General features: G+C 43.7%; 3 protein-coding genes and 1 long non-coding RNA gene across 8 annotated transcripts in view; 1 reads left to right on the top strand and 3 right to left on the bottom strand.

Moving 5' to 3' along the window:
* The window catches only part of LOC146759338 (AF4/FMR2 family member 4-like), a 40498-nt gene extending 34672 nt beyond the window's left edge, over nucleotides 1-5826 (top strand). For all 5 annotated transcript variants that reach the window (XM_085510227.1, XM_085510225.1, XM_085510224.1 and 2 more), the window contains one exon: nucleotides 514-5826. In XM_085510227.1, the coding sequence (XP_085366353.1) occupies nucleotides 514-632 (119 nt within the window). In that variant the 3' untranslated portion in view covers nucleotides 633-5826. The remainder of the gene's footprint in view (nucleotides 1-513) is intronic.
* Nucleotides 5827-7607: 1781 nt separating this feature from the next.
* On the bottom strand, nucleotides 7608-8387 carry LOC146759339 (uncharacterized). Its single transcript, XR_014932259.1, has 2 exons — nucleotides 8149-8387; nucleotides 7608-7745 (listed from the first exon to the last, which is right to left on the bottom strand). It is a non-coding gene; the product is annotated as an uncharacterized LOC146759339 (long non-coding RNA).
* A 3620-nt stretch (nucleotides 8388-12007) lies between these two features.
* LOC146759340 (cytochrome b-c1 complex subunit 8-like) lies at nucleotides 12008-12744 on the bottom strand. Its single transcript, XM_085510229.1, has 2 exons — nucleotides 12536-12744; nucleotides 12008-12217 (listed from the first exon to the last, which is right to left on the bottom strand). Exons 1-2 carry the CDS (start codon nucleotides 12687-12689, stop codon nucleotides 12123-12125), a joined length of 249 nt encoding a protein of 82 aa, XP_085366355.1. The 5' UTR covers nucleotides 12690-12744; the 3' UTR covers nucleotides 12008-12122.
* A 1326-nt stretch (nucleotides 12745-14070) lies between these two features.
* On the bottom strand, nucleotides 14071-16646 carry LOC146759341 (growth/differentiation factor 9-like). The gene is made up of 2 exons (XM_085510230.1): nucleotides 16191-16646; nucleotides 14071-15190 (listed from the first exon to the last, which is right to left on the bottom strand). The coding sequence occupies exons 1-2, from the start codon at nucleotides 16612-16614 to the stop codon at nucleotides 14241-14243; spliced, it is 1374 nt and encodes a 457-aa protein (XP_085366356.1). The 5' UTR covers nucleotides 16615-16646; the 3' UTR covers nucleotides 14071-14240.
* Between the last annotated feature and the right edge of the window lie 3306 nt (nucleotides 16647-19952).

Here is a 19952-nt window from a genome sequence, read left to right on the forward strand (position 1 = left end):
TTTCAATTTTGGAGTTAACAGTGCATAATGATAAATAATTGGGTCCTTTGTAAAAGAAAGATGGAAAGTAATTCCTTTGGTGACAGCGATGCTCTGGGCTGGCTGTCCTGGTTGTCAGGTGGTGTTGGAGATCTAACATTTCCTACCAGCTATGCTTAAAATAAATAAATAAGTCTTGCATTTCCTGCAAGTTTTTCTCTTTAGGAAGTAGAACTTGGTGCATTTCCTTTTCTGAAATCCTGGAGTGAATATACACATTCGAGGGAGAAGGCCAAGAATGCTTTGTAACAGTTAGGCCGCAGTGTAATTATGCTTACCTTCTGCAAAACAGTAAAGAAATGGGCTTAGAAAGGATCTCTTTCTCTTTCTTCTGCCATCTTCAGCCGTCTTTCATTTCTTTTGCCTTGATCTGCAATGTTTGTGCTGAGGTGGTGTTCTTTTAGGGAGAGCAATATTTCACTTACGGCAGCCAATGAGAACGACTGTGCCTGATTTGTGTTTCTGTTGTTTTAGAGTTCTTTGCCGAACTGGATAAAGAGATGGGCCCTCTGGTTTTTAACTCGAGCATCATGACAGACCTAGTGCGTTACACCCGTCAGGGACTACACTGGTTGCGCCTGGATGCCAAGTGATACTTCGAACTGAAGGAATGGAAAATTGAACACATTTTTCTCGCTGCCTCTGATTTATCTCCACAACACTGTGTCATGTCAATAAGGAAGACTGCCATAACACATTGCTTAGTTGACACTAAAAACAAAGAATGCTTTCACATGTCTCCCATCTTGATTTGTGTTTTGTGTTTTAACCCAAAACGATCTTGCTAATGAACTCCTTCAGTATTCCCTTTTTAAGTTATTTAAATATTTTTAAATTTGCGACATATAAAGGTGTAGCTTGGCTAATCTATCATGGATGGATCAGTCATTGGAATTCCCGTCACAATACGTAAATAGTCGGTTTAAATCCTATTTATTTTAATTTTTTTAATTTTAATTTTGAAAAGCCCAGTTTTTGGGTAGTTTTTAGCTATTTCTTCCCTAAATTTTACCCTTCCAAGTACTTAGGAAAAATTAAACATAGACACTTTATTTAAGTACTCTGTGAGCTTTGTTACTCTGTAATGTCTTGTGGTGGTAGAACCTGTAAAAGGAATTAGGATTGATAGGTTCTAACGTGTAGAAACACCATACTTTTCATGCCTAATGCCTATGATCAACTAATAAATGACAGCTAGAGTTTTATTATTGCAGAATTTGTACTAAATAGAAAAAATTCCAGATATTCTTCTACGTATTAAAATACTTCATTTAAATGAATTTTAAAGAAATTTATATGGAAAAATATTTAGCTGGTTCTGACTTGGGTTGCTTTCAAGGCAGTTTCAAACCATTGGTTAACACTATAGCAAATCATGAAACAATTTGCATTCAATGTAATATCAGAGTAATGGTGTAGGAATGAACTTCGGTCTGATAGGAAAGGCATATAGGAAAGGTTTCTGAAATGGACAATCTTGTGCTTTTTTTTTAATCTCTCTTCATTTAAAACGCATTTTGTTTGTCATTTTTTGACACTTGCAAAATCAGCAGTTTTGTGGTGAAAAAAACCAACAGTAGTTAAATTCCTACCAGAACTGCCATTTGCAACTTTCTCATTGACTGGAAAATCAGGAATCTTAAGTAGAGACGGAGGTCCATTTTTTTTTCTGCCTGAAAAAATGTCTGGTGGTTAATGGACACTACAGCATGACAGTGCAACAGCCATTGTGGGGTGGGGGAGCACACCTGCTATTACAGGGAAGTTGTCTAATCGTTTTGATGCAGAATGGATTTAAAACTTGTATTTACCCCATGTTAATGAAGGTCCCATTCGTGTTTGATGCATTTGATGGAGCAGAATATTCATTTGAGAGGGAAGCGAGTTGGTGTAACAGAAACAGTTTGTGGAGTTGCAGTCGACTGCTCTCAAAACCAAAGTACCTTTCCACATGAGGTGCTTGTCTGAATCAAAGGTTTAAAATGCTACTGCTTTCAGTATTGCTTAGTGCCCCTAACATGTCTGGTGTGCCTTATGCCTTACTTTTAGATGAAGATTTTATGAACTGTTTACAAGATGTTTTACAGCAGGACCAGGTGTACTGTATGCAGTGGACTTCTGCAGTACTTGGGTAAAATTCCATTTCTTTTTCAAAAGTACCAGTGTCTGTCATGCAAACTGACTTCTCATTGCAGTGGTCTTCTAAAGAGTCAAGCTCTGAATACTTTAGAGTGCGATTGTGGAATGCTGCTTTGTTTTATCTCCCATTTAACCCTTAGTTCTGTACCAGAGATGAACGTGCACGTTCAGGAAAAAATATTGCACTAAAGTTTTGTGTCGTCGTGGTTAAGTGCCAAAATCATGGCAACCTCGAAAGAAGGAATAGAATTCTACGCTACTTAGTACTGCAGTATGTCCTATGGGCTTTAAGAGTTTAGAAGTTTTGAAATGAGTAACCTACTAAAAGGTAGCTGCATATTCGTAGAGCTTCCTTTGTGTTCCAGCGTGTTTTGTACTTCCAGAAGAGCTTTGCTACATACGAACCAACATGTGTTTGGTTAGCGGACCTGTGACTTTTCCCGTTAGAGCTGAATCACTGATCAGGTCTGTTGGTTGGAGCATCCTTTTTATTAAATCACTGTGCAAGATCGCATTCTTTTCGTGTTTGCTGTTAGAGACAAAACTCTGTACCCTCAGACTCTGCATCCTGGTTAATAGGACACTGTCAACTAATTTTTCCTTTAATACTCTAAAGTGCCTAGCACTCTTTTGACGCTATATAAAAAATACCTTTGTAGGAGTTGCATTCATAGTTGTTTTTTTTTGTGTAGTGCTGCACCGGCCGGTGCGGCTGCTTCCAGCTTGCTCCTTAGTGCACCGTGACCATGACTGTAAGCAGGAATGGTCTCATCTCTGGGAATTTATTTTCTCTTTTTATTTCCTTAGAGTCCCACAAATACCTTTTGGTGTTACACGCAGTTGTCTCTTACAAAAATGTTTTGCTTGTCCCCAGGTCAATGGGTCTTTGGGTAACTGAAAGACTTCTTACATTGTGTTAAAATGTGGACCTGGAATGGCTGACAGAATCCGTCACAGGGAAACATTCCCTGGAGTGCTGCCCAGGTTTTCTGTCTGTATGGGAGATACACAGTGGTCTTGTTATTTGAAAAATGCCTTACTCATCTGTGGCTATTTCAATCAGAGACACTTAAATTTCACGCTTCCAAAAGCATATCTGATTTGGGCTTTACCATTGTTTCTAAGACAGAAGTTGTGTACTTTGTCAGATTTCTTAGCAATTAAAAAAATGCAAATACTGAATATGCTTCCATCCCGGTGCCACGATGCAGACTAACAGTCCAACTCTGTCCTTTTGTTAACCTCTACACAACAGCAGTGGAAATGCAGACAGCGTCAGCACTAAGGCAGGCTGCGCTGGTGGCTGAGGAGGGGATCCCTCACTCCCAGCTTCCTCAACGATTCCCTAGATGATTGGATCTTAAGCACATATCAACACTGAGATCTTAATTCCCTTACCGAACGTGGTCCCAGTTGGTGAATCTTAAAAATGGCTTAATCAGACTAGGCTTGCTCAGATATCACTATTATTTGGATTTGCTGTGAAACTTGCAGGTTCCTAGATGGTAAGGTGCAACCATTTATACTTATAAACAAATCTTCAGGACACCAGAGTAAAACAGCCCGATACTTTTATTTTGATTTGAAACTATTAGCCATAAAGTAGAGCGTGTGAATGGCTCTTCTTGGCTTTTGATGGCAGTATGCAATTTGTATTGTATGTGTCTTTTAATATATATGTATATATATATGAAATCAGTCTGTCCAAAGTATATGTTATACTTGTTTTTAGATTATGGTGCAACTGACTATATTGATATATTATTTATTGAGTGCTGAGTCACCATCTTACTGGTGATAAATCTTGCATATTATACAGGAGTGCAATGTATATTCCTTTAGATTGCTGAGGCTTGATTGCTGTGATAACAAAGGAAAAGAAGAAGAAAAAAAAAAGCCCTGAAATGTATTTATGAATGGCCCCAACATACAGAGTCAGTACTTTATGGGAATGATGTGCTTGCCCGGGGCAAGTAAAATAAAGCCGTAGGCAGATAATGATGTAGTTTTCCAGAATGGGAAACTATTGGAAAAAGAGACTACCTTTGCTGTATTTAATATTTCAGTTACCTAACAGATATTTACTGTCACCGCAGCGTTTATGTTAAGGGCCTGAGCAAGTCAAGTTTGAATTACCCATTGGGGAGTAAGCAACTTCCAAATTTCTAGATTTCTGACAAAAATTTTGGTCAGGGTTTAAATTATTCCATCTAATGAAACAGTGTTATGGAAACCTGTATGTTAATGCTGGATATCTTGAAGTGTGAAGACTAGCCAAAGCTTTTGGTGGCCAACTCAGACAAATACAGAGCTGTTCCAGGAGGCAAATCTCCACAGTGTGAAAGTTACCTAAAAGCAATCAATCAATCAGGGAATCGTGATGTATGTCAAACTCCATTACTTTTCAAGGAATTGGTTTCTGATGCCATGATGCCATTTGAAAGCAGCGGTATTGGGGGTGGGGGGAGGCAGGGAGGGAGGGCTTAGCGATGTAATAAGTACATTTTTCTCTCAATACGAGCTCTGGTCGTTGCTAGATCAGCTATCGACAGCATTAGTTCTTTGCTCTCTGCCGATCTCAGCTGAGTTTCAATCGAATACACTATACTGAACAATTTGAAACGCTGTGTTACAGCGTTAGGGTTTATATAGGCCATCTTTATGTAAAAGTTTTATTTTCATCTGGAAACTTAATGGAAACGTACCTACTCCTGTCATACCTCTCTGCGTTTGCTATTGGAGCTGATACGGGCAAATTGGAATGCAGTGTTCCCCGACTTGGTTTTTATATGCAGCCCGGGGAATCGGTGCTGTTGGGTGCACAGTACTTCTGCAGCGCTTCTTTTCGGCTGCATTGATGTTACACATCTGAAAACTCAACTCTAAGGACCAGGCGTGACTTTTGCAAGCACAGTTCCTGACATTTGTATCTGGTCCCCCTTTTAAATTGTTTTAAGAAATTTTGTATATGGAGGATAAAGTGCTTATATATTTATTAAAAATCCTTTATCTTAATTGAAATTATTATTTGATGAAGAAGGGTTTTTTGGGGGGAGGGTTTGTGGGTGAGGGAAGGTAACTTTTCACCTGTCTCTTATAAATGAAGCCCTTGTGAATCATACAGAAAGGTACTGCTAGTAACTAATGGGATTTCTCTGTTTCACACTTTGTACATGACGAGTCCATGTGTTACGTTTTGTTTCTATGGGAATATTTAGGCGTCCGTCTTCAACCAAAACCTAAAGAAACACACCAACTGTGATTTTATTTGTTGCAATACATTTGAAATTTCAAAGGGTACTTTGGGGCTCAAATTAGGATTTCTAAGTCAGTATGTGCATTTCACGTAATAAAGCTGATAATGGTGAGCAAAGTATTATATACTAACTAGATTTTTTCCACATCTGTATAGTATATTCTATGTATTTTGTGGTATTGAGATTATAGAAAGTTTAGTGTCTGAAACATGCGTTTAATGTGTATTTTTAAACAAATTTATGGCAATTAAAATATTTGGAGAAAAGGGTATCACATTTCAATTTGTAAAGATCTTTTTAACTACTGTGTCATTAAAATGCTTTGTACAATGCAAAACTGTAACTGGAGAAACTAAGTTTAATAAATATCAAATAGATTTTCTGTATTAAATTTCAAAGTGGTCCTGTCTGTTGAAAGGGCTGCGTGCTCCCTGCTGCTATATTTTTAAGCAGAGGTTTCTTTTTTGACCCCAGCACTCTGCATAACAAGGGAAGATACCGTCCAGTATGTGAGGTATGTTGAAATAATGGGATTATTCAGACGGGGAGGTCAGCTTGGGACGTAGGCAATTTTGATTAGAAATAATTTAAAAGTAAATACTTCTTCCGGTTATCACCAGATATATTTAGTATATTGAATCTGCTAGCACTATTATTATCAGTTTGTTTGCTCTCTCTTCTAACAGGCTTTTATTTGAAGTCCGGCTAAGAGTTCAGCTATTGAGACTGAAATGAGACAGAAGCGTGATCAACTTTACACACTTGCCAGGTTGAACGATAAATGTCTAAAGTCCACTGTGAAATAAGCACTTCTGCTTGAAGTGCCTGATGTGCCGTCAGCAGACACTGTGGTCACAGAATGCAAGGAAAAACCCAGGTAGTTTGCGGAATATAAACTTTTAATACGCACCTTAAAATAAATATATATATATGAACAATTACAAACAAAACAAACATGAGATGCAGAGTCCTTTTACTGAGCTTGGCCATCCTCAGTGCGTGCTGCAGAGGTACAACCCCAGTGAGCGAATGCTCTCCATCTTTTTGAAGTCCTTTTACCAGTTCCTGTGGCAGGAAAGTCGAATGTACTTGTTGCTGATTTGCTGTCGTAGCTTCTGAGTGGTCAATAAATACGTCACAAGTAGAGCTGAGCCGTGGCAGCAGTAACAGCAGTGGGTGTTCTTAGAGGCAGGTCACTCGGAGGCAGTTCTAAGGAAGCAGCAGTTCTTCTTGGAGGACAAAACATCATCAGGCACTGACAGCTCAGACTGGCGGCCATGTAGGGCTTACACAAGTCTATCCAGCCCTAGCGGTGCTCATCTTACTCAGCCATTGCAGCGGTGCTGCTGTTATCTCGCTGGCTTAATTCAGTTTGACTTTATTCGTTTTACATTCTTTGCTTCTCATGGTAACTGCAAAGAACAGCTTACCCAGGTCTGACCCAGTAGTCAGATAGTGGCGTACAAGTTACCCATAAGAGACACCTTTCTGTCTATTTATCTTCCTGTAGCTGCTGTTACAGTTCATCCATACTAGTTGGTAGAACCACAAGAAGCATTTCAAATGCATGCAAAAGAGGAGCCTGACTACCATTTCCTGTAGCATTTGCATCTAGATGATGTATATGTTCTGCTCTTCTTCCATTTGCTTTCTGGCAGTACAGTAGGTGCCACAAAATCAGCTTTCAGTCACCAAGTAACTTCAACATCACTTTTTATATGGATTTGGACAATTTACTCATACTTCATGTGCATGGCAACTGAGGAATTTTTGCTTTAGTATTTTAGCTCTCTTCAAAATGAGAGCTGAACTAGTCCCTTTTAATTAATATATGCTTTAAAGTGAATTATTTTGGCCTTAAGGATTAATTTTTAAGGCCTCAGTACCTAAATTCAGTCTCGAACTCTGTGTTCTTTTTTCTCTTTCTAAGATGACTTTTCTGGGGTTGCACTGCAATGGCTCAGGCCTGTCATCAAGGGCACTTGGACTCTGTTCTGTTTGTACTGCCAACAGAAGAGGTCTCAATCTATTGCTCCATCCTTATTCCTGGCATCTTTTTCTTTTATGCACAGAGTTAATCTCATATCTTAATTGATTGAGAAGAAGTAGGAACTTCCTCCACATAACACAGTATCAAACGTCTCCAAGCCATGATGTTGATTAGGGTTAGTACCTGCATAGCATTGTAATGCATTCACTGTTATCCCTACATGAGGCTCCAACGGGTCTCAGTGAGACTCCTCTCCAGAAAGGTGTCATCCGCTTCTGTCTCTGGAGGGGCTGTGGTTGGTGCAGGGAAGCAGAGTGTGCCTGGAACAGAGCAGCCAACTGTCAGCAACATGCAGCAGCAGTGGGCAGAGGGTCATTTTGATGCTCGGGTCAATCATCTTAAGCATTACTAAGTGAAGGACTTTAAATCTTCCTTGTTTTCAGACATTGCTCTCTTAAAGCATAATTGTTTGTATCCGAGTCCTAAAGAAATAGTTATTAAAAATCAGCATTTTAGTTACTTTGGGAGGGAAGGCACAATTACTCTGAAAAGTAACTGAGCAAGTGACCCATCTTCACTAGGCAGACACTCTGCTTCTTTGGGATGCTGAGTCCCCCAAAAGAGCTCTACCCACACTGCTGACTCCTGCCAGTTCCTCTCGTTCATGCACGTCTTTGCTGTCTGACGTCTGAACTAGCACTTCAAACAGTAATCTGTGCTTACCTGACTGAGCAGCAGTGAGAAGAATAAAAGGAATGCCATGCTTTTCCAACAGTGCATCTTCACAGGATGAGCTGCCACTTCAACTGTAGGAACAGCTGTGGGTGGAGGAGGTTGGAAGAGCCCCGAATAGAACTTCCCAAGCTACAGCCAGATTTTTATAGACTTCATTCTCTTATCGTTGCATCAGCTGTCAGTCATTACAGGAACAAAGTTCATTTAGGAGCAAGAGGGAATTACAAAGTTAGCATCTACTGAAGCAATCTGGTTCAAGGCCTATCTATCTAGCTAATGATTTACTCTCCTTCCACTTGTACTTTGTCTGGTCAGCTTACCAGATTTGCCAACTGTTCTTTCTTTAACACCTATCTAGCATGTTACCAGAACTCCCTTGTGTGCCTGCAAGTGAAAGTGTGGGTGGCCAACAGTCTCATGGTGAAGATCAAAAAGCCATAACCTTATTTGACTTCTGTGACATTCACAGCATGCAGAGCTCTGAGTTTGCCAGCTGGGAGGTAAATACTGCTCTCCTGAGAGTATTTTGAGCAGAGAATCAAACTTTCGACTCTGCTTCTCATTCTTGGTGTGTGAAAGAATCACAAGCAAATAATTTAACCTTTATTCCCACAAAGCAGTACTTGAGAATCAGATATAATATTTTCCATGTGGGGTTTGGAATGTCAAAATAATGTTATTACTTGGTAGGTAAATCACAGATCTGTCCTTTCAAGGATCCTCATGTGCAGTTAATCTCTAGATAGCTAAGCAAAAAAGTAGAAGGGATGGCTGCAAGGATTTTATGGAGGTGAGTTGCTCTATCTAGCAAGACTGGTTTATGGAGATGAATGCTCTCTGCTGTACTCTGCCTCTGTATCTCATAGTCTACCTCACGATTCATCTTCTGAAAGGTGCCTACAAAACTCCCACTGATGTGGACAGGCAGTCTGTAATTAAGGGAAATCTTAAACTCTTCTGTGGTGATAGAAGATTGCCAACAGCCCAGAGAAAATAATGTTTAAAAAGCACTACATACTGCTTCCCATTTCTTCCAAAATATCAAAGTTGAAACATGCTTCCCCCACTTGTCTCCCACTGAGACAAGTAGGAGTAGGTGTGTGTCTAAGATTACTACTCTGTAAATGCACCTTGTCACTATTTACTCCTTTTTGGCTGTGATGCTTCATGCACCCAGCTACCACGTATGTCCAGGTTTGCTGTATCTGTCAAGGAAATGACTTTTTTCAGTTGCAGAGTAGCAGAACACCAGTATAGCTGTGTCAAGCTCTGCACGTAGATTTGGAAGCAGTCTGTTTAAAAACAAATATTTCAGGTACTGTACAAAATAATTGTGCTTCAGCTACATTATAAATCCAAATGTGAATGCAGTAGGCTACAGTTTTCTGTGATTGCCCAATATGGAGGCATAAGTGCCAGCGTGGAAGGCAAGTTACATAGATTAAGATAATGCCTGCTTGGTTGTCAGGTTCCAGCCTACAAATGATTACTGCGAAGCCCAAATTTCACTGGGATTAAATGAAAGCCCTTTGCAGCATATTGCCTCCAACCCACTGCAGGAAGATTTGCTCCTTTCCTGGCGTTCCTCTTACATTTTCCCACTTCCCCTTATTTGTCTTGCTTCCCTGTGAGGAGGAATCAAAACTGGTCTTTATTTTGCATTCTTGGGTCTCACATAATCACTGCAGATCAAATAGCTGAACTTCAGTGTTGGTTGGTTGTTTTTTTTACATTTTGCTGTGAATTTCTCAACTGTTTCTTCTACTGAATCCTTTCTTTACATACAACTGAGTTTTAATTACTGCCTTCACCTGTGGAGCACAGGTTTGAATGGCATCTCAACTCTAAGAGCAGTGCCTCCAGCATGTCATTGTTTCTCAGCATTTTTTGCTAGCTAAAACTACTCGTGTGATGATACATCAAAATTGTTGTGTATTATAAGTTCTTTATAGTGTCTTTGTAGTTGCAGATCCCTTCTGGGCTGCATCTGTTTCATCTGTGCAAGAAAAAAAAGGGACTGATTGTTTCCATGTGTGCAAATGCAGTGCAGTCCAGATGTCTGTTGCAGGCCAGTAGATAGCCACTGCAATTGTTTAAACAATTGAAAAGAATGTAAAACATTGCTGTGTTGCCACTTTTAGCATTTAGTGAAGGAACATCAGAAATAAATGAGGGGACAGATTGATTTTCAGCTGCATTGTTCAGACTCTGAAATGCTGCTCAGCTGAGCTCCCACGTACCACCTGGCAGGTGGGAGCCATCACTGCAGCAGCATGTCAATGTGCCAGGTTTGCTTCTTGCTCCCTGCTGCACGGCTGGGCCCGCAGGCAACTGCAGAGATGAGAACAGCTCAGCGGGATTGCAGCAGGCGCTGCCAGCAGCAGGAACAGACAGGGAGCAGCTCCAGCCCAGCTGCTGACCCTGCAGCATGAAGGTTAAAAGCCAGGGCCTGGCAGCGGTGCTGTCGCTTGAAGCTCACGGGGCTGCTGGGTTGTAGGTAAACTCAGCAGTGGCAGCTGAACTTGCCACCTGTTTACAGCAGTCTAGCAGCTGGTCTGGACATAGTTCAGCTGTCTGTGAATGGGAGCAGAGACCTCACGAGAGGCTGGGCTCTGTTCTGAGCTGCTCATGCTCAACAGAACTGCTGAGAGGTACCAAAAAGGAAGTATTGACTCAAACTCCCACAGTACGAAACCTTAGATGTCCTGTTATTCAGGCTACGAATCAACTCCTGTTGCTGTTTGAGGGTAAGTAAATAAGACCCAAACAAGAGTTCTGAATGAAGTATGGCTGCCGACATGTTTGGCTGCTCAGAATTGGAGAACCCAGTTTATTCTTCCCTTGCTTAAGTAGAAATAGAACTGAAATAGATTATTTTTAGCAGAACTTACAGCACTGAGTAGCTTGCTTTGCTTGTTTCTGCCAACCTCAGACTGCACTTGGGAGTACAGAACAAGAAAGCCTGCAGCTATTGGAAGTGTATATTCACAGCTTGCTGAAGTGAGAGACTGAGCATCTTTGACTTCCAGACAGCTCAGCCCTTAACCCACAAAGGATCTATCACAGAAGAACGTCACACTCTCCAGATTAGATAAATTTTCAGTACCAGCTACAGGAATAGCGTGACAGGGAGATAAAGGTGTTACTTTGCTTGAATTTGAGGCAGACAGCTCAACACTAAGAAAAATAAAAGATAAAGGAATGGGCCAAATGTTCTGGACTTTGCAGAGGGAAACGTGTCATACATGTAAGAGCCCCGGGGTGAATTTTGTAGTCATGCATTTGAAAATTTAATGGTAGTAATAGAGTTCCTTAAATCATCTTTGGGTGTTAAAATAATCCTTTTACTTCCTTGTAGTTCCCTAGGAACTGCTTTTAATTCAGCCAGTTAACGCTAACCAAACATCAGAATTGCAGTTTATCATCTGATTATTATTAATAAATATGATAACCTGGTAACTGTATAAAGGATCAAAGCTCATATTCAATTCTGAACCATCAGTCAGGCTGGGCAAGTTTTGTCAGTATCATATCAGACTGTTCTTCACAGGTACACAGACTGGAATCTGTTCTAATTCAAGCAAAAAGTGGCCAGTGAGAGGAGGATAAAAGGATCAAATTGCTCACCAATGCTCTGCTATTTCTCATCACCTGTACTGTAGCCAGGGATGCCTTCAACTGAATACACTGAGAAATGTATCTAGAAAATAGAGTCAGAGAGAAATGTGAAATAAAGCAATTTGAGCTTAGAGGATTTTAGTACTGTTATCTCTGTATGGCATTCACCTGACAGATAACGGGGTATAATTCACCTTAAGCAATGTAAGACACAGACTTCATATAAAGATACAGGCCAAAGTTAAAGTTTATTAGGCATTATTATGTATTATCTCCCCGTCCCTCTGGTTCCGTGAATGAGCAATGGAACAAGTAACGCAGAGCGGTGACACTGAGCGGTGCAGTCACTGGTCGTTCTCATAGTCAGCAGGATTCTTCCTCTTCAGCCTCTCAAACTCTTGCATGCCCCACGAGTACAGCAGGTAGGCGCCCAGGAAGGCTGGAAACGGAAAAGAAACACTGACACAGGGCACGGCACAGAGCAGCACAGGCTGCCCGCTGTGCTTCTACGGCAACACAGCCATGACACCTCGCTATAAAGCCCCATTGCCACCATAAAGCCCCACTGCCACCGTAAGGCCCCATTGCCACCATAAGGCTCCATTGCCACTATAAGACCCCACTGCCACAATAAAACCTCATTGCCACTATAAAACCCCACTGCCACTACAAAGCCCCATTGCCACCATAAGACCCCATTGCTCACTGTGCCCCCCCGAGCTCCATCAGGCCCCCGCTCAGCCCCGCTCCTACTCACGGGGCGCCACCTTGAAGACCTGCGAGCTGAAGCGCCGCCACACATTGGGCAGCCCGTCCGAGAAGACGTTGGGGATGGCGCGCTGCTCGAAGGGCGACAGGCTGTACGTGATGATGTGCCGCACCTGGGCCAGGTTCCCGAAGTAGATGCCCATGGCCGGACCGTGTCACCTTGTCACACCGCCCCGCTGCAGCGCGACTCAGAACGGAACCTCACATGCTGCTTCTGCTTCCTGGCGGCGAGGCGGCCCTTGGTCGCCATTGGTTGCAATGGGTGCGTTATCACTGCGCAGAGGATGCGCCCTCGGATCCATCACGTTTCTGATATGAGGTGATACGTTTCTGTTGCTGCCCCCATTACAGCTTCCACAGCCTGAATGCTTTGTCCTCCATTGACTTTTCCACACTCGTGATAAAGAGCGAATAACTTCACATCTCCGTGTTCGCTTCTGCTGAACCAGCTGCAGGGTGCGCAGCATCTTTAATCCCCTAAAAACGCCAAAACGCCCTAAAAACGGTGAGAAAAGGCACCACAGGGCGCTGCCAGGATCTGTCACTGCTGAAAGAGCCGCAGCCACAATGTGAAAGGAGGCGGCTTCAAATACACACACGTTTGGCAGAGCTCAGCTCCCATCATTTGGAATGGATCGGTGGGAGTGGTGTACATTCAGCAAGCAACCCTTTTTAAAGCCAATCAGACACAGCACCAAGCTGAGGCAGGACTTTGTTTGACGTGGAACCATTTCGCCTGGAGCCCTTGGTGAGATGAACCTCACACAGCACCAAAGTCAGCACTATTTTTAGTTCAGCAGCTTCAGGCCAACGCAATGGGCAGAGCTGGGCTGTGTCAGGCAGCACCGCAGCTCCAGGCTCATGCCGAGGGACTAAAGCACGTCTGCTGCCCTGCCAGTGCCCTGTGAGCCATGTACAGCCCTCGGGCTCCGTGCTGTCCCCACCAGGCTGTGCTCCCAGCCTAAGCCCCACGGAGCCGTGTGAGTCATGATCTAATGTTAAGGGCTGGTAGAGAACGGGAGTTTACGCAACAACATGCTCACAAATTGTTTTAAAAGCTATTCTTCGCAACTAAAAAAACCCCCACACTCAAAACAGCACCATATTCTATTAAAAAATCCCTACCAAAAGCAGCCCCCTTTGTGTGAGCTGCAGCCAAAGCTCTCTTAGCTTGAGTTGTTCTCATCCTGAAACAAGCATTTTCTGCAACATTCCTACTACAAGAAAAACACTGGGGGGGGGGCTGGAAATTTGGAAAGGAAAAAGAATGAAATACTGAGAATAATTTTAACATGAGCCTTTCCTCTTATCCAGAAGCTTAACAGAAGTGCCATTACAAAGGATTTCTTTATATAAAGTAAGACTAGCAGACACTGAATTCAAGTGATATGTGTGATAGGCACTCATTTTATTTATTATTAAATCTGTACCAAAACAGCTTAAAATAGGCACCTGGTAGTTGAAACCACTTCTGTTCAAATGCAACATTATTCCAATAAAAAGAAACTTACATTTATTTCCACATTCTAGAAAGCCCGAGTGGCTACAAAAACAGTGCTATTATATAAACACCCACTAATTAACTCCATGCTCCTATTCAGTTTGAAAGAGCCGTCAGAATTACACAAACACCACAAATATTCTGAGATTACAAAACACCCAAAGCAAGTGTGAAGCAGGTTAAGGTGCACCCCCTACCGACAAGTGCATTTAGTAGCTATCATGTCCTCGTATTCTTTGTAGACTATGGAGCCATCAGGCTCTATGGTCAGGACGCTCAGAGGGCTGTATTCAGCAGGAACACAGGAGGGCCTGGGAACAGAGGAGTCCAGTTTCTCATATATGAGGTTCTGCACCATTGTATGTACAGGTGAGCCATAACGGTGCCCAACCACCCTTGGACAGTCACCCTTGCAGTACTGAGGGCTGTATCTATGCGGTGCTATGATCCATTTGTCCCATTTTAACCGGCTGAAGCTTAAATGGAAGCTGTGAAGCTCGCACTCGTTTTGAGGAAACAGAAATTGTTTGAAATATTCACTCAGGTTTTGAGGCGGAGTTGCTGGAGCTTCCTTCAGATTCTCTTCCCTTCGATGCCTGGATGCCCTTTTAACCTGCGTGTTCTCTCTTCCTTTGTCACCTGTCACATCAGCAAACAGGCTGTTCCTCTGCCTGAGCCGCGCTGGGCTTTTCCTTCTGTGTCTAAGTGAGTTCCACCTGTGATAAGCTTGCTCGCTGGTATCGTTTAGGTAAAGAAGAAGAGAAGGGGGGACCAGAGCCATATTAATGAGATTATCCTGGTTAGTGTTATGTTGTGGGTTACCCATCAGACAAGTGAAGTTCACAGCCATATGAATATTCCTCCTGTTAGTAGCAATGAGAGGCTGCAGAAAAGAAGTCACATCAACCTCAATCCACTTGCGCTTTCTAACTTCAAAGTGCAGGCTAAAAGCTACAGAGTGTGAAATGCTGGGACATTCTTGGCTAGAAGAATCATGCTCCTTAACAGCCAAATGGCACGTGCACGTAAAGGAAGAAGTGGGAACTGAGGTGTCAAATGAGTAGAGCAAGACAGACTTGAGTAAGTGCTCGAGAGCAGTAACACGGTCCAGGTTGAAGAGCAGATCCACTGAGTGAAGGTCTCCTGAAAAGAGAAACAAAGATCTTGCACAGTTAATGCATCTTGATTTGCCACCGGTACATAAATGCTCTGACATAGTGGATCACCAGAAATTGGTAAGCAGCAGAAGAAACCAATTTAGATGCCCATATTTTTATTATATGGAATGTCTACTTCAGTCAGAACCAAAACTTTTCAACAAAACCAAGAAGGCCCAAGGTTTCTAAGAGGCACTGAGTGCAGTTAAGGAACAGCACACAAAGTTGGCAGTTCCAAAGGGGAAAAAGGAACCAGAGCCTTTGGACTGTGCAGGAAACCATGAAATGATGTAAGTTCTAATGGGTGTGCTGCCATGTTCCCTTTAAAACTTTAGATTTTTAGCATTAGCTGCAGTTATTGTTCCTACTCACACATTCCTGACCAACAGCTGCCAGTGATGCTGACTAACAGCAAAGCAGAAAGTCATTTCTGTCAGTTTGCTTCTCTCTCATGAAACAGAATGACAGCTTCCAAGCTATTCTGAATGCATATTTCTGTCTCATTTGTCCCTACTGTAGTACACGCTGTTTGTTGTCATTTCCCATGATGTTATTTGTATTTACTGCAATTTCTGTCTCATTCTGAGGCTGGTGAAGCCCCGTGCTGGCCTTCTCTCCAGGTGTAGAGCTGAATGCTCAGCACGCTGCTTCTCTTACTGCTCAGCACTGCTGCTTTCCTGAGTTAGAGATTGTTCTTTGGTAGACACAAGTGCATTAAGTGATCTTCAAACACAGAGAAGCAAAGGGTTAAGAGTCAGATGTGGTCTCTGTGGATCTTAATAAACTTACTACTTTATGTTAATGATTTTTTTTTATCTAAAGTTATGAATTTCAACAGCAGCCTCCAAATTTGCTCCAAGTTGATTTGGATTCAGACCACTGCTTTAACTGCTGCTGTATTTAGGAGACATTGGCATGAGGCTGCCTGTTAAAAACCAAAACGCCTCCAGCAGCCTGTGCTGTAAATCACCTACCTGATCACCTACCTGTAATCAGGTCCCTGTGGCAGTGCTGGCACTCAGAACACGGGGTGAAAAGTCGAACAGTGTTATAGAGGTGGCTCTTGTGGGCCTTTGGGATTCCCTCCTTGGTGGCGTACATCTTATACAGCCTCTTCATGTACCGCAGGGCTCGGGAGTCCAGCTGGAGCCTGGGGGTCCCACGTTCCCAGCTCTGCCATCCCTGGTCGGACAGCACTTTGAGCAGGGGGGGCAGGAGCGCACAGCCTCGGCTCGCTCCCTTGGGCAGCCGCAGCAGCGGATAGAGCTCGCGGAGCTCAGGAGCTCTCATAAGCCCGGAGCCCTTGTCTGGAGCTGCGCGACCCCTGGAGCGGGGGGAGCACTGGATGCTGAAAGAAAACCAGTGAATGCAGCAATAGAAACAAACGCAGACCCTCCAGGTACCCTCCATGCTCTTCAGAGCTGCAGCCTAACAACGCCTCCCCCAAAATATTCAAGAAAAAACAAATGCACACGAGTGCGAGCCCTTATATATGCTTCAGCTGTGACTCTAAAGGGAGGTTTCTTTGCGATTAGAAACCAAAGGGGAAGATCCGCAGCTGGCTGTGGAATCCACGTGCGTGTGTGTGCGGCCGGGCTGAGTCTCTGCACGTGGAAGCGTCTCACCAACAAACGCTGCTTCTCAGGGTTAAACTTCTCCACCTGGTGAAAACTGCAGCGCACCATGTTCGTGGATCAGCCCCCAGGGGGAGCCGGGAGCCCAAGTGATGCTGCCGGTCCGGCTGAGTGAGCGCGATCTGCCGGCACTCCGGTATCAGGGTGTTAGCTGTTAAAGGAAGTTCAGCAACAGCACCAGTTATCATTGCTAAATATATATAAGATGCTAAATATTGTTGCTCCTAAAGATTCCATCTGGAGTAGTAGTGAGTGCTTGGTGTGTTTAGAAACTCGTTGCATGATGTAAGGAAAGGGGTGGAGTTTTGTTTTACTTAGTAAGGAAAACGTGTTTTCATGCCAGATGGTTTTAATTAGAGCTGTGCTATCGGTAATCTAGTGAAGTGTCACCTGTAATCTGGCTTTTGCATCTTAGGGCTTCTAAATAAGGTGTGCTTGTTCAGAGAATGCTTAATTAACTTACAGAATTCTTTCATTTGGAATGGAAGGTTTAATTCAGATACCAATTTTGGAGTGTTATTGACAGCTAGTTAGCTGAGAAGGGTCATAAACACAGTGCAGCTAAACAAGCAGCTGTACCACCTGCAAGGACAGCAAGAGCAACAGGATGCCCTGTGATGGTGAGAAACTAGCCATGGTTTTGTGAACTCAGCAAGGGAGTAACTATCAGGATGATAACTCCAAGTTGCAAAGATACTTGGGGATGGTATGTAATTGGGAACCAATGATGAGCTCCGCTTTTGCACTATGTATGAGCTAATTATCTGTATTATAAATGTACACGCAGCCAAGCAATAAATGAGATTAGCTGATCATATGTCAATGACAGGTGTGGTCGTTTGCTTTTCTCCCTCCATCTCCAACAACCAATCGCTAATGTGAAACAACATAACCTTTTTGCTTAGATCTCTTAGAGCTGTTCTGACTGTGATGAGATAAGGGGATGCCATCAGGTCTAAGGCCATCTGTGTAACAGCGCTTTGGATGAGGTCGGTACTTCTGTTTGTTTTAAAAATGCATCCTTCAGTGACACCTGAAGAGCTGATCTGCTGCTCTCCTGTGCATGTAAACCATTCCCTCCCTGTGTTAACGTCAGACAAACATGATGATGGTTTCTGCTGTTTCATGACTATTAAAGCTGCTCTCCAATATCTTTTCTTTCTTCTTCCTTGGGAAACACCAAGTACCTCATTTGTTTCTCACAAACTAATGGCAATCTTTGAATTTCTATGAAGCAGAGAAGACTTGGTGCTTTGCCCTGTAGCAAGATAATGACATTTGTTTGTTTCCATGAGAGAGCGGAAGCATCAATTGCAGGTGCAGCTGTTCTGCCCCAACCAAGTGCTTTACTTGGGCTTGTTGGGCTGATTCAGAGTACTGTGAAATACAAGAAGCAACAGGTGCTCTCTGTAAGGTCCCTTGATAATGCTGTAGGTCTGTAGCTAACTACTTCTACACTGTAACTGTGAGCTCAGTGCCTGCTGTGGAGCTGTGTCCTGCTCTGAGTATGAAGCTTGCTGCACGCAGTGCTGTGATGAGCTGTGTTCTCCATGCCAGGAGCAAGGCACACTGCATAGGTGCACTGTTGCTCCTTTGGATGCATTACCAGCAGGAAGCTGAGCATGTAGCACAGCATTGAGAGACTGGGCAGTTTGTACCACTGGAATTAATAACTGTTCTTGGCAGGGTAGTCAGTCAGTTGGTTCATTTAGTAGAGTTCAGTGACTGAATAGGCAGCAATGTGAGAAAAGCTGTACTTCAACCTTGGTGAAAACAACTGCCTGGCACAGCACGGCCCTGCTTTGGCCACTGGAATGGAGCCTGGCCCTCCTCTGCTCATGGGCTGCTGGGGCTGCTTGGCTTCATCCAGTCCCTTCAGTCCTGCTGCAGTGAAGGTATGTGCTTGTGGAGTGCTCACTTAGAGCTCTTCTGTACTGAAATCTTGGTTTACAACTCATCCACTCATGGCTTCCCATCAGCCATGTTATGTGAGGTGATAAATGTTGATACGTAGTGTTCAAACATGGCACTCACATCCTCACCCGTTCAGCCTATACTGCGTAGAAGCTGGTGGGTCTCTCCTTGTTGTAATCAGGTGTTCATTAAAAAAGAACGATGAGAGCTCATTCCTTGGCTGCTCAATCCAACCAGGGCCATGGGGCAGCTCAGGCTGTGCCCTTTGTTAAGGAGGAAGGCAGGAGGTGAGGTGGTGGCTCTGCAGTGCTGCTGTTAGCGTGGATTCTTTGTAGGGCGATACCATGCAGTGCTGTCATCAGCTGCATGGTCTGGGGAAAAGCACATGTGGTTAGAGTGTGCTGGTTGGTCATTAAGAACAACCAAAGCGCTCGTAATATATGCAGAGACAGGTTGGCAGAAGACCTTCACCCTTTTCTATTTTACTTTTTCTATATAAAGGGGAAGGACAAAAACCCAAATGAACCCCCTCCTGACAAGCCAGGAGGTGGGTGCTGATGCTTGGCTTTCTTCCTCCTGTTTTTGTGCTGCTACAGAGCTGAGATCTGCCATGTCCTCACGTTGGAAGGTACCTACAAGCAGCAGCACGGCACTGATGCTGCCGCTGTCAACTGGCGCAGGGCAGCTGATGGGGTAGGTAAATAACAGTACCCACGTGTGAAGGTTTTCGGATGTTTTAAAATAGTTTTTAAATAAAATAGCAATTCCAGCCGTTCTGGCAGCCACTGGCTGGTAGGAAAACAAGGAATCGTTCGTTTTGTTGTGCTGCCGTGCGTGTCCTTGTGTGACCCTCAGCCATAAAAGCACTGGGCTGTGAAGCAGCCCCTCGTGGCCGCTCCGAACTCCACGGACCGGAGCCCACGCCGTTGCTCCGCCCGGCGCTGCCCGTTCCTGCGACTTCGGGGCGGCCGCTTCGCCCTTTCCCCGTGTCCGTGAGGGGTTCTCTTCCTTCTTTCTCCCCAGCAGCTCCGCTCCAGCCGCACGTGTCTCCCCGTGACCCCACCTCCGTGCCTCCCCGGGGCCGGGCTGGCAGAGCGCAGCGCTGCGGGGATTGGGCCGAGAGGGGTCGGCTCCGCTCCGTGAGTTGCGCCGCTCGGGTCCAATAGCTGAGAGCGCGTGTACCCATCTGGAAGTGATTTG

Source organism: Coturnix japonica, chromosome 10 (genome assembly GCF_054131305.1).
Source record: "Coturnix japonica strain WE chromosome 10, WE-NBRP24, whole genome shotgun sequence".
NCBI lineage: Eukaryota > Metazoa > Chordata > Aves > Galliformes > Phasianidae > Coturnix > Coturnix japonica.

Coding starts and splice junctions, on each gene's coding strand:
- LOC146759340 (XM_085510229.1), bottom strand. CDS start 12,689: ATGGGCATCTACTTCGGGAACCTGGCCCAGGTGCGGCACATCATCACG. Junction 12,218..12,535: donor GGTCTTCAAGGTGGCGCCCC/GTGAGTAGGAGC, acceptor TTCCGTTTCCAG/CCTTCCTGGGCGCCTACCTG.
- LOC146759341 (XM_085510230.1), bottom strand. CDS start 16,614: ATGGAGGGTACCTGGAGGGTCTGCGTTTGTTTCTATTGCTGCATTCAC. Junction 15,191..16,190: donor CCACAGGGACCTGATTACAG/GTAGGTGATCAG, acceptor TTCTCTTTTCAG/GAGACCTTCACTCAGTGGAT.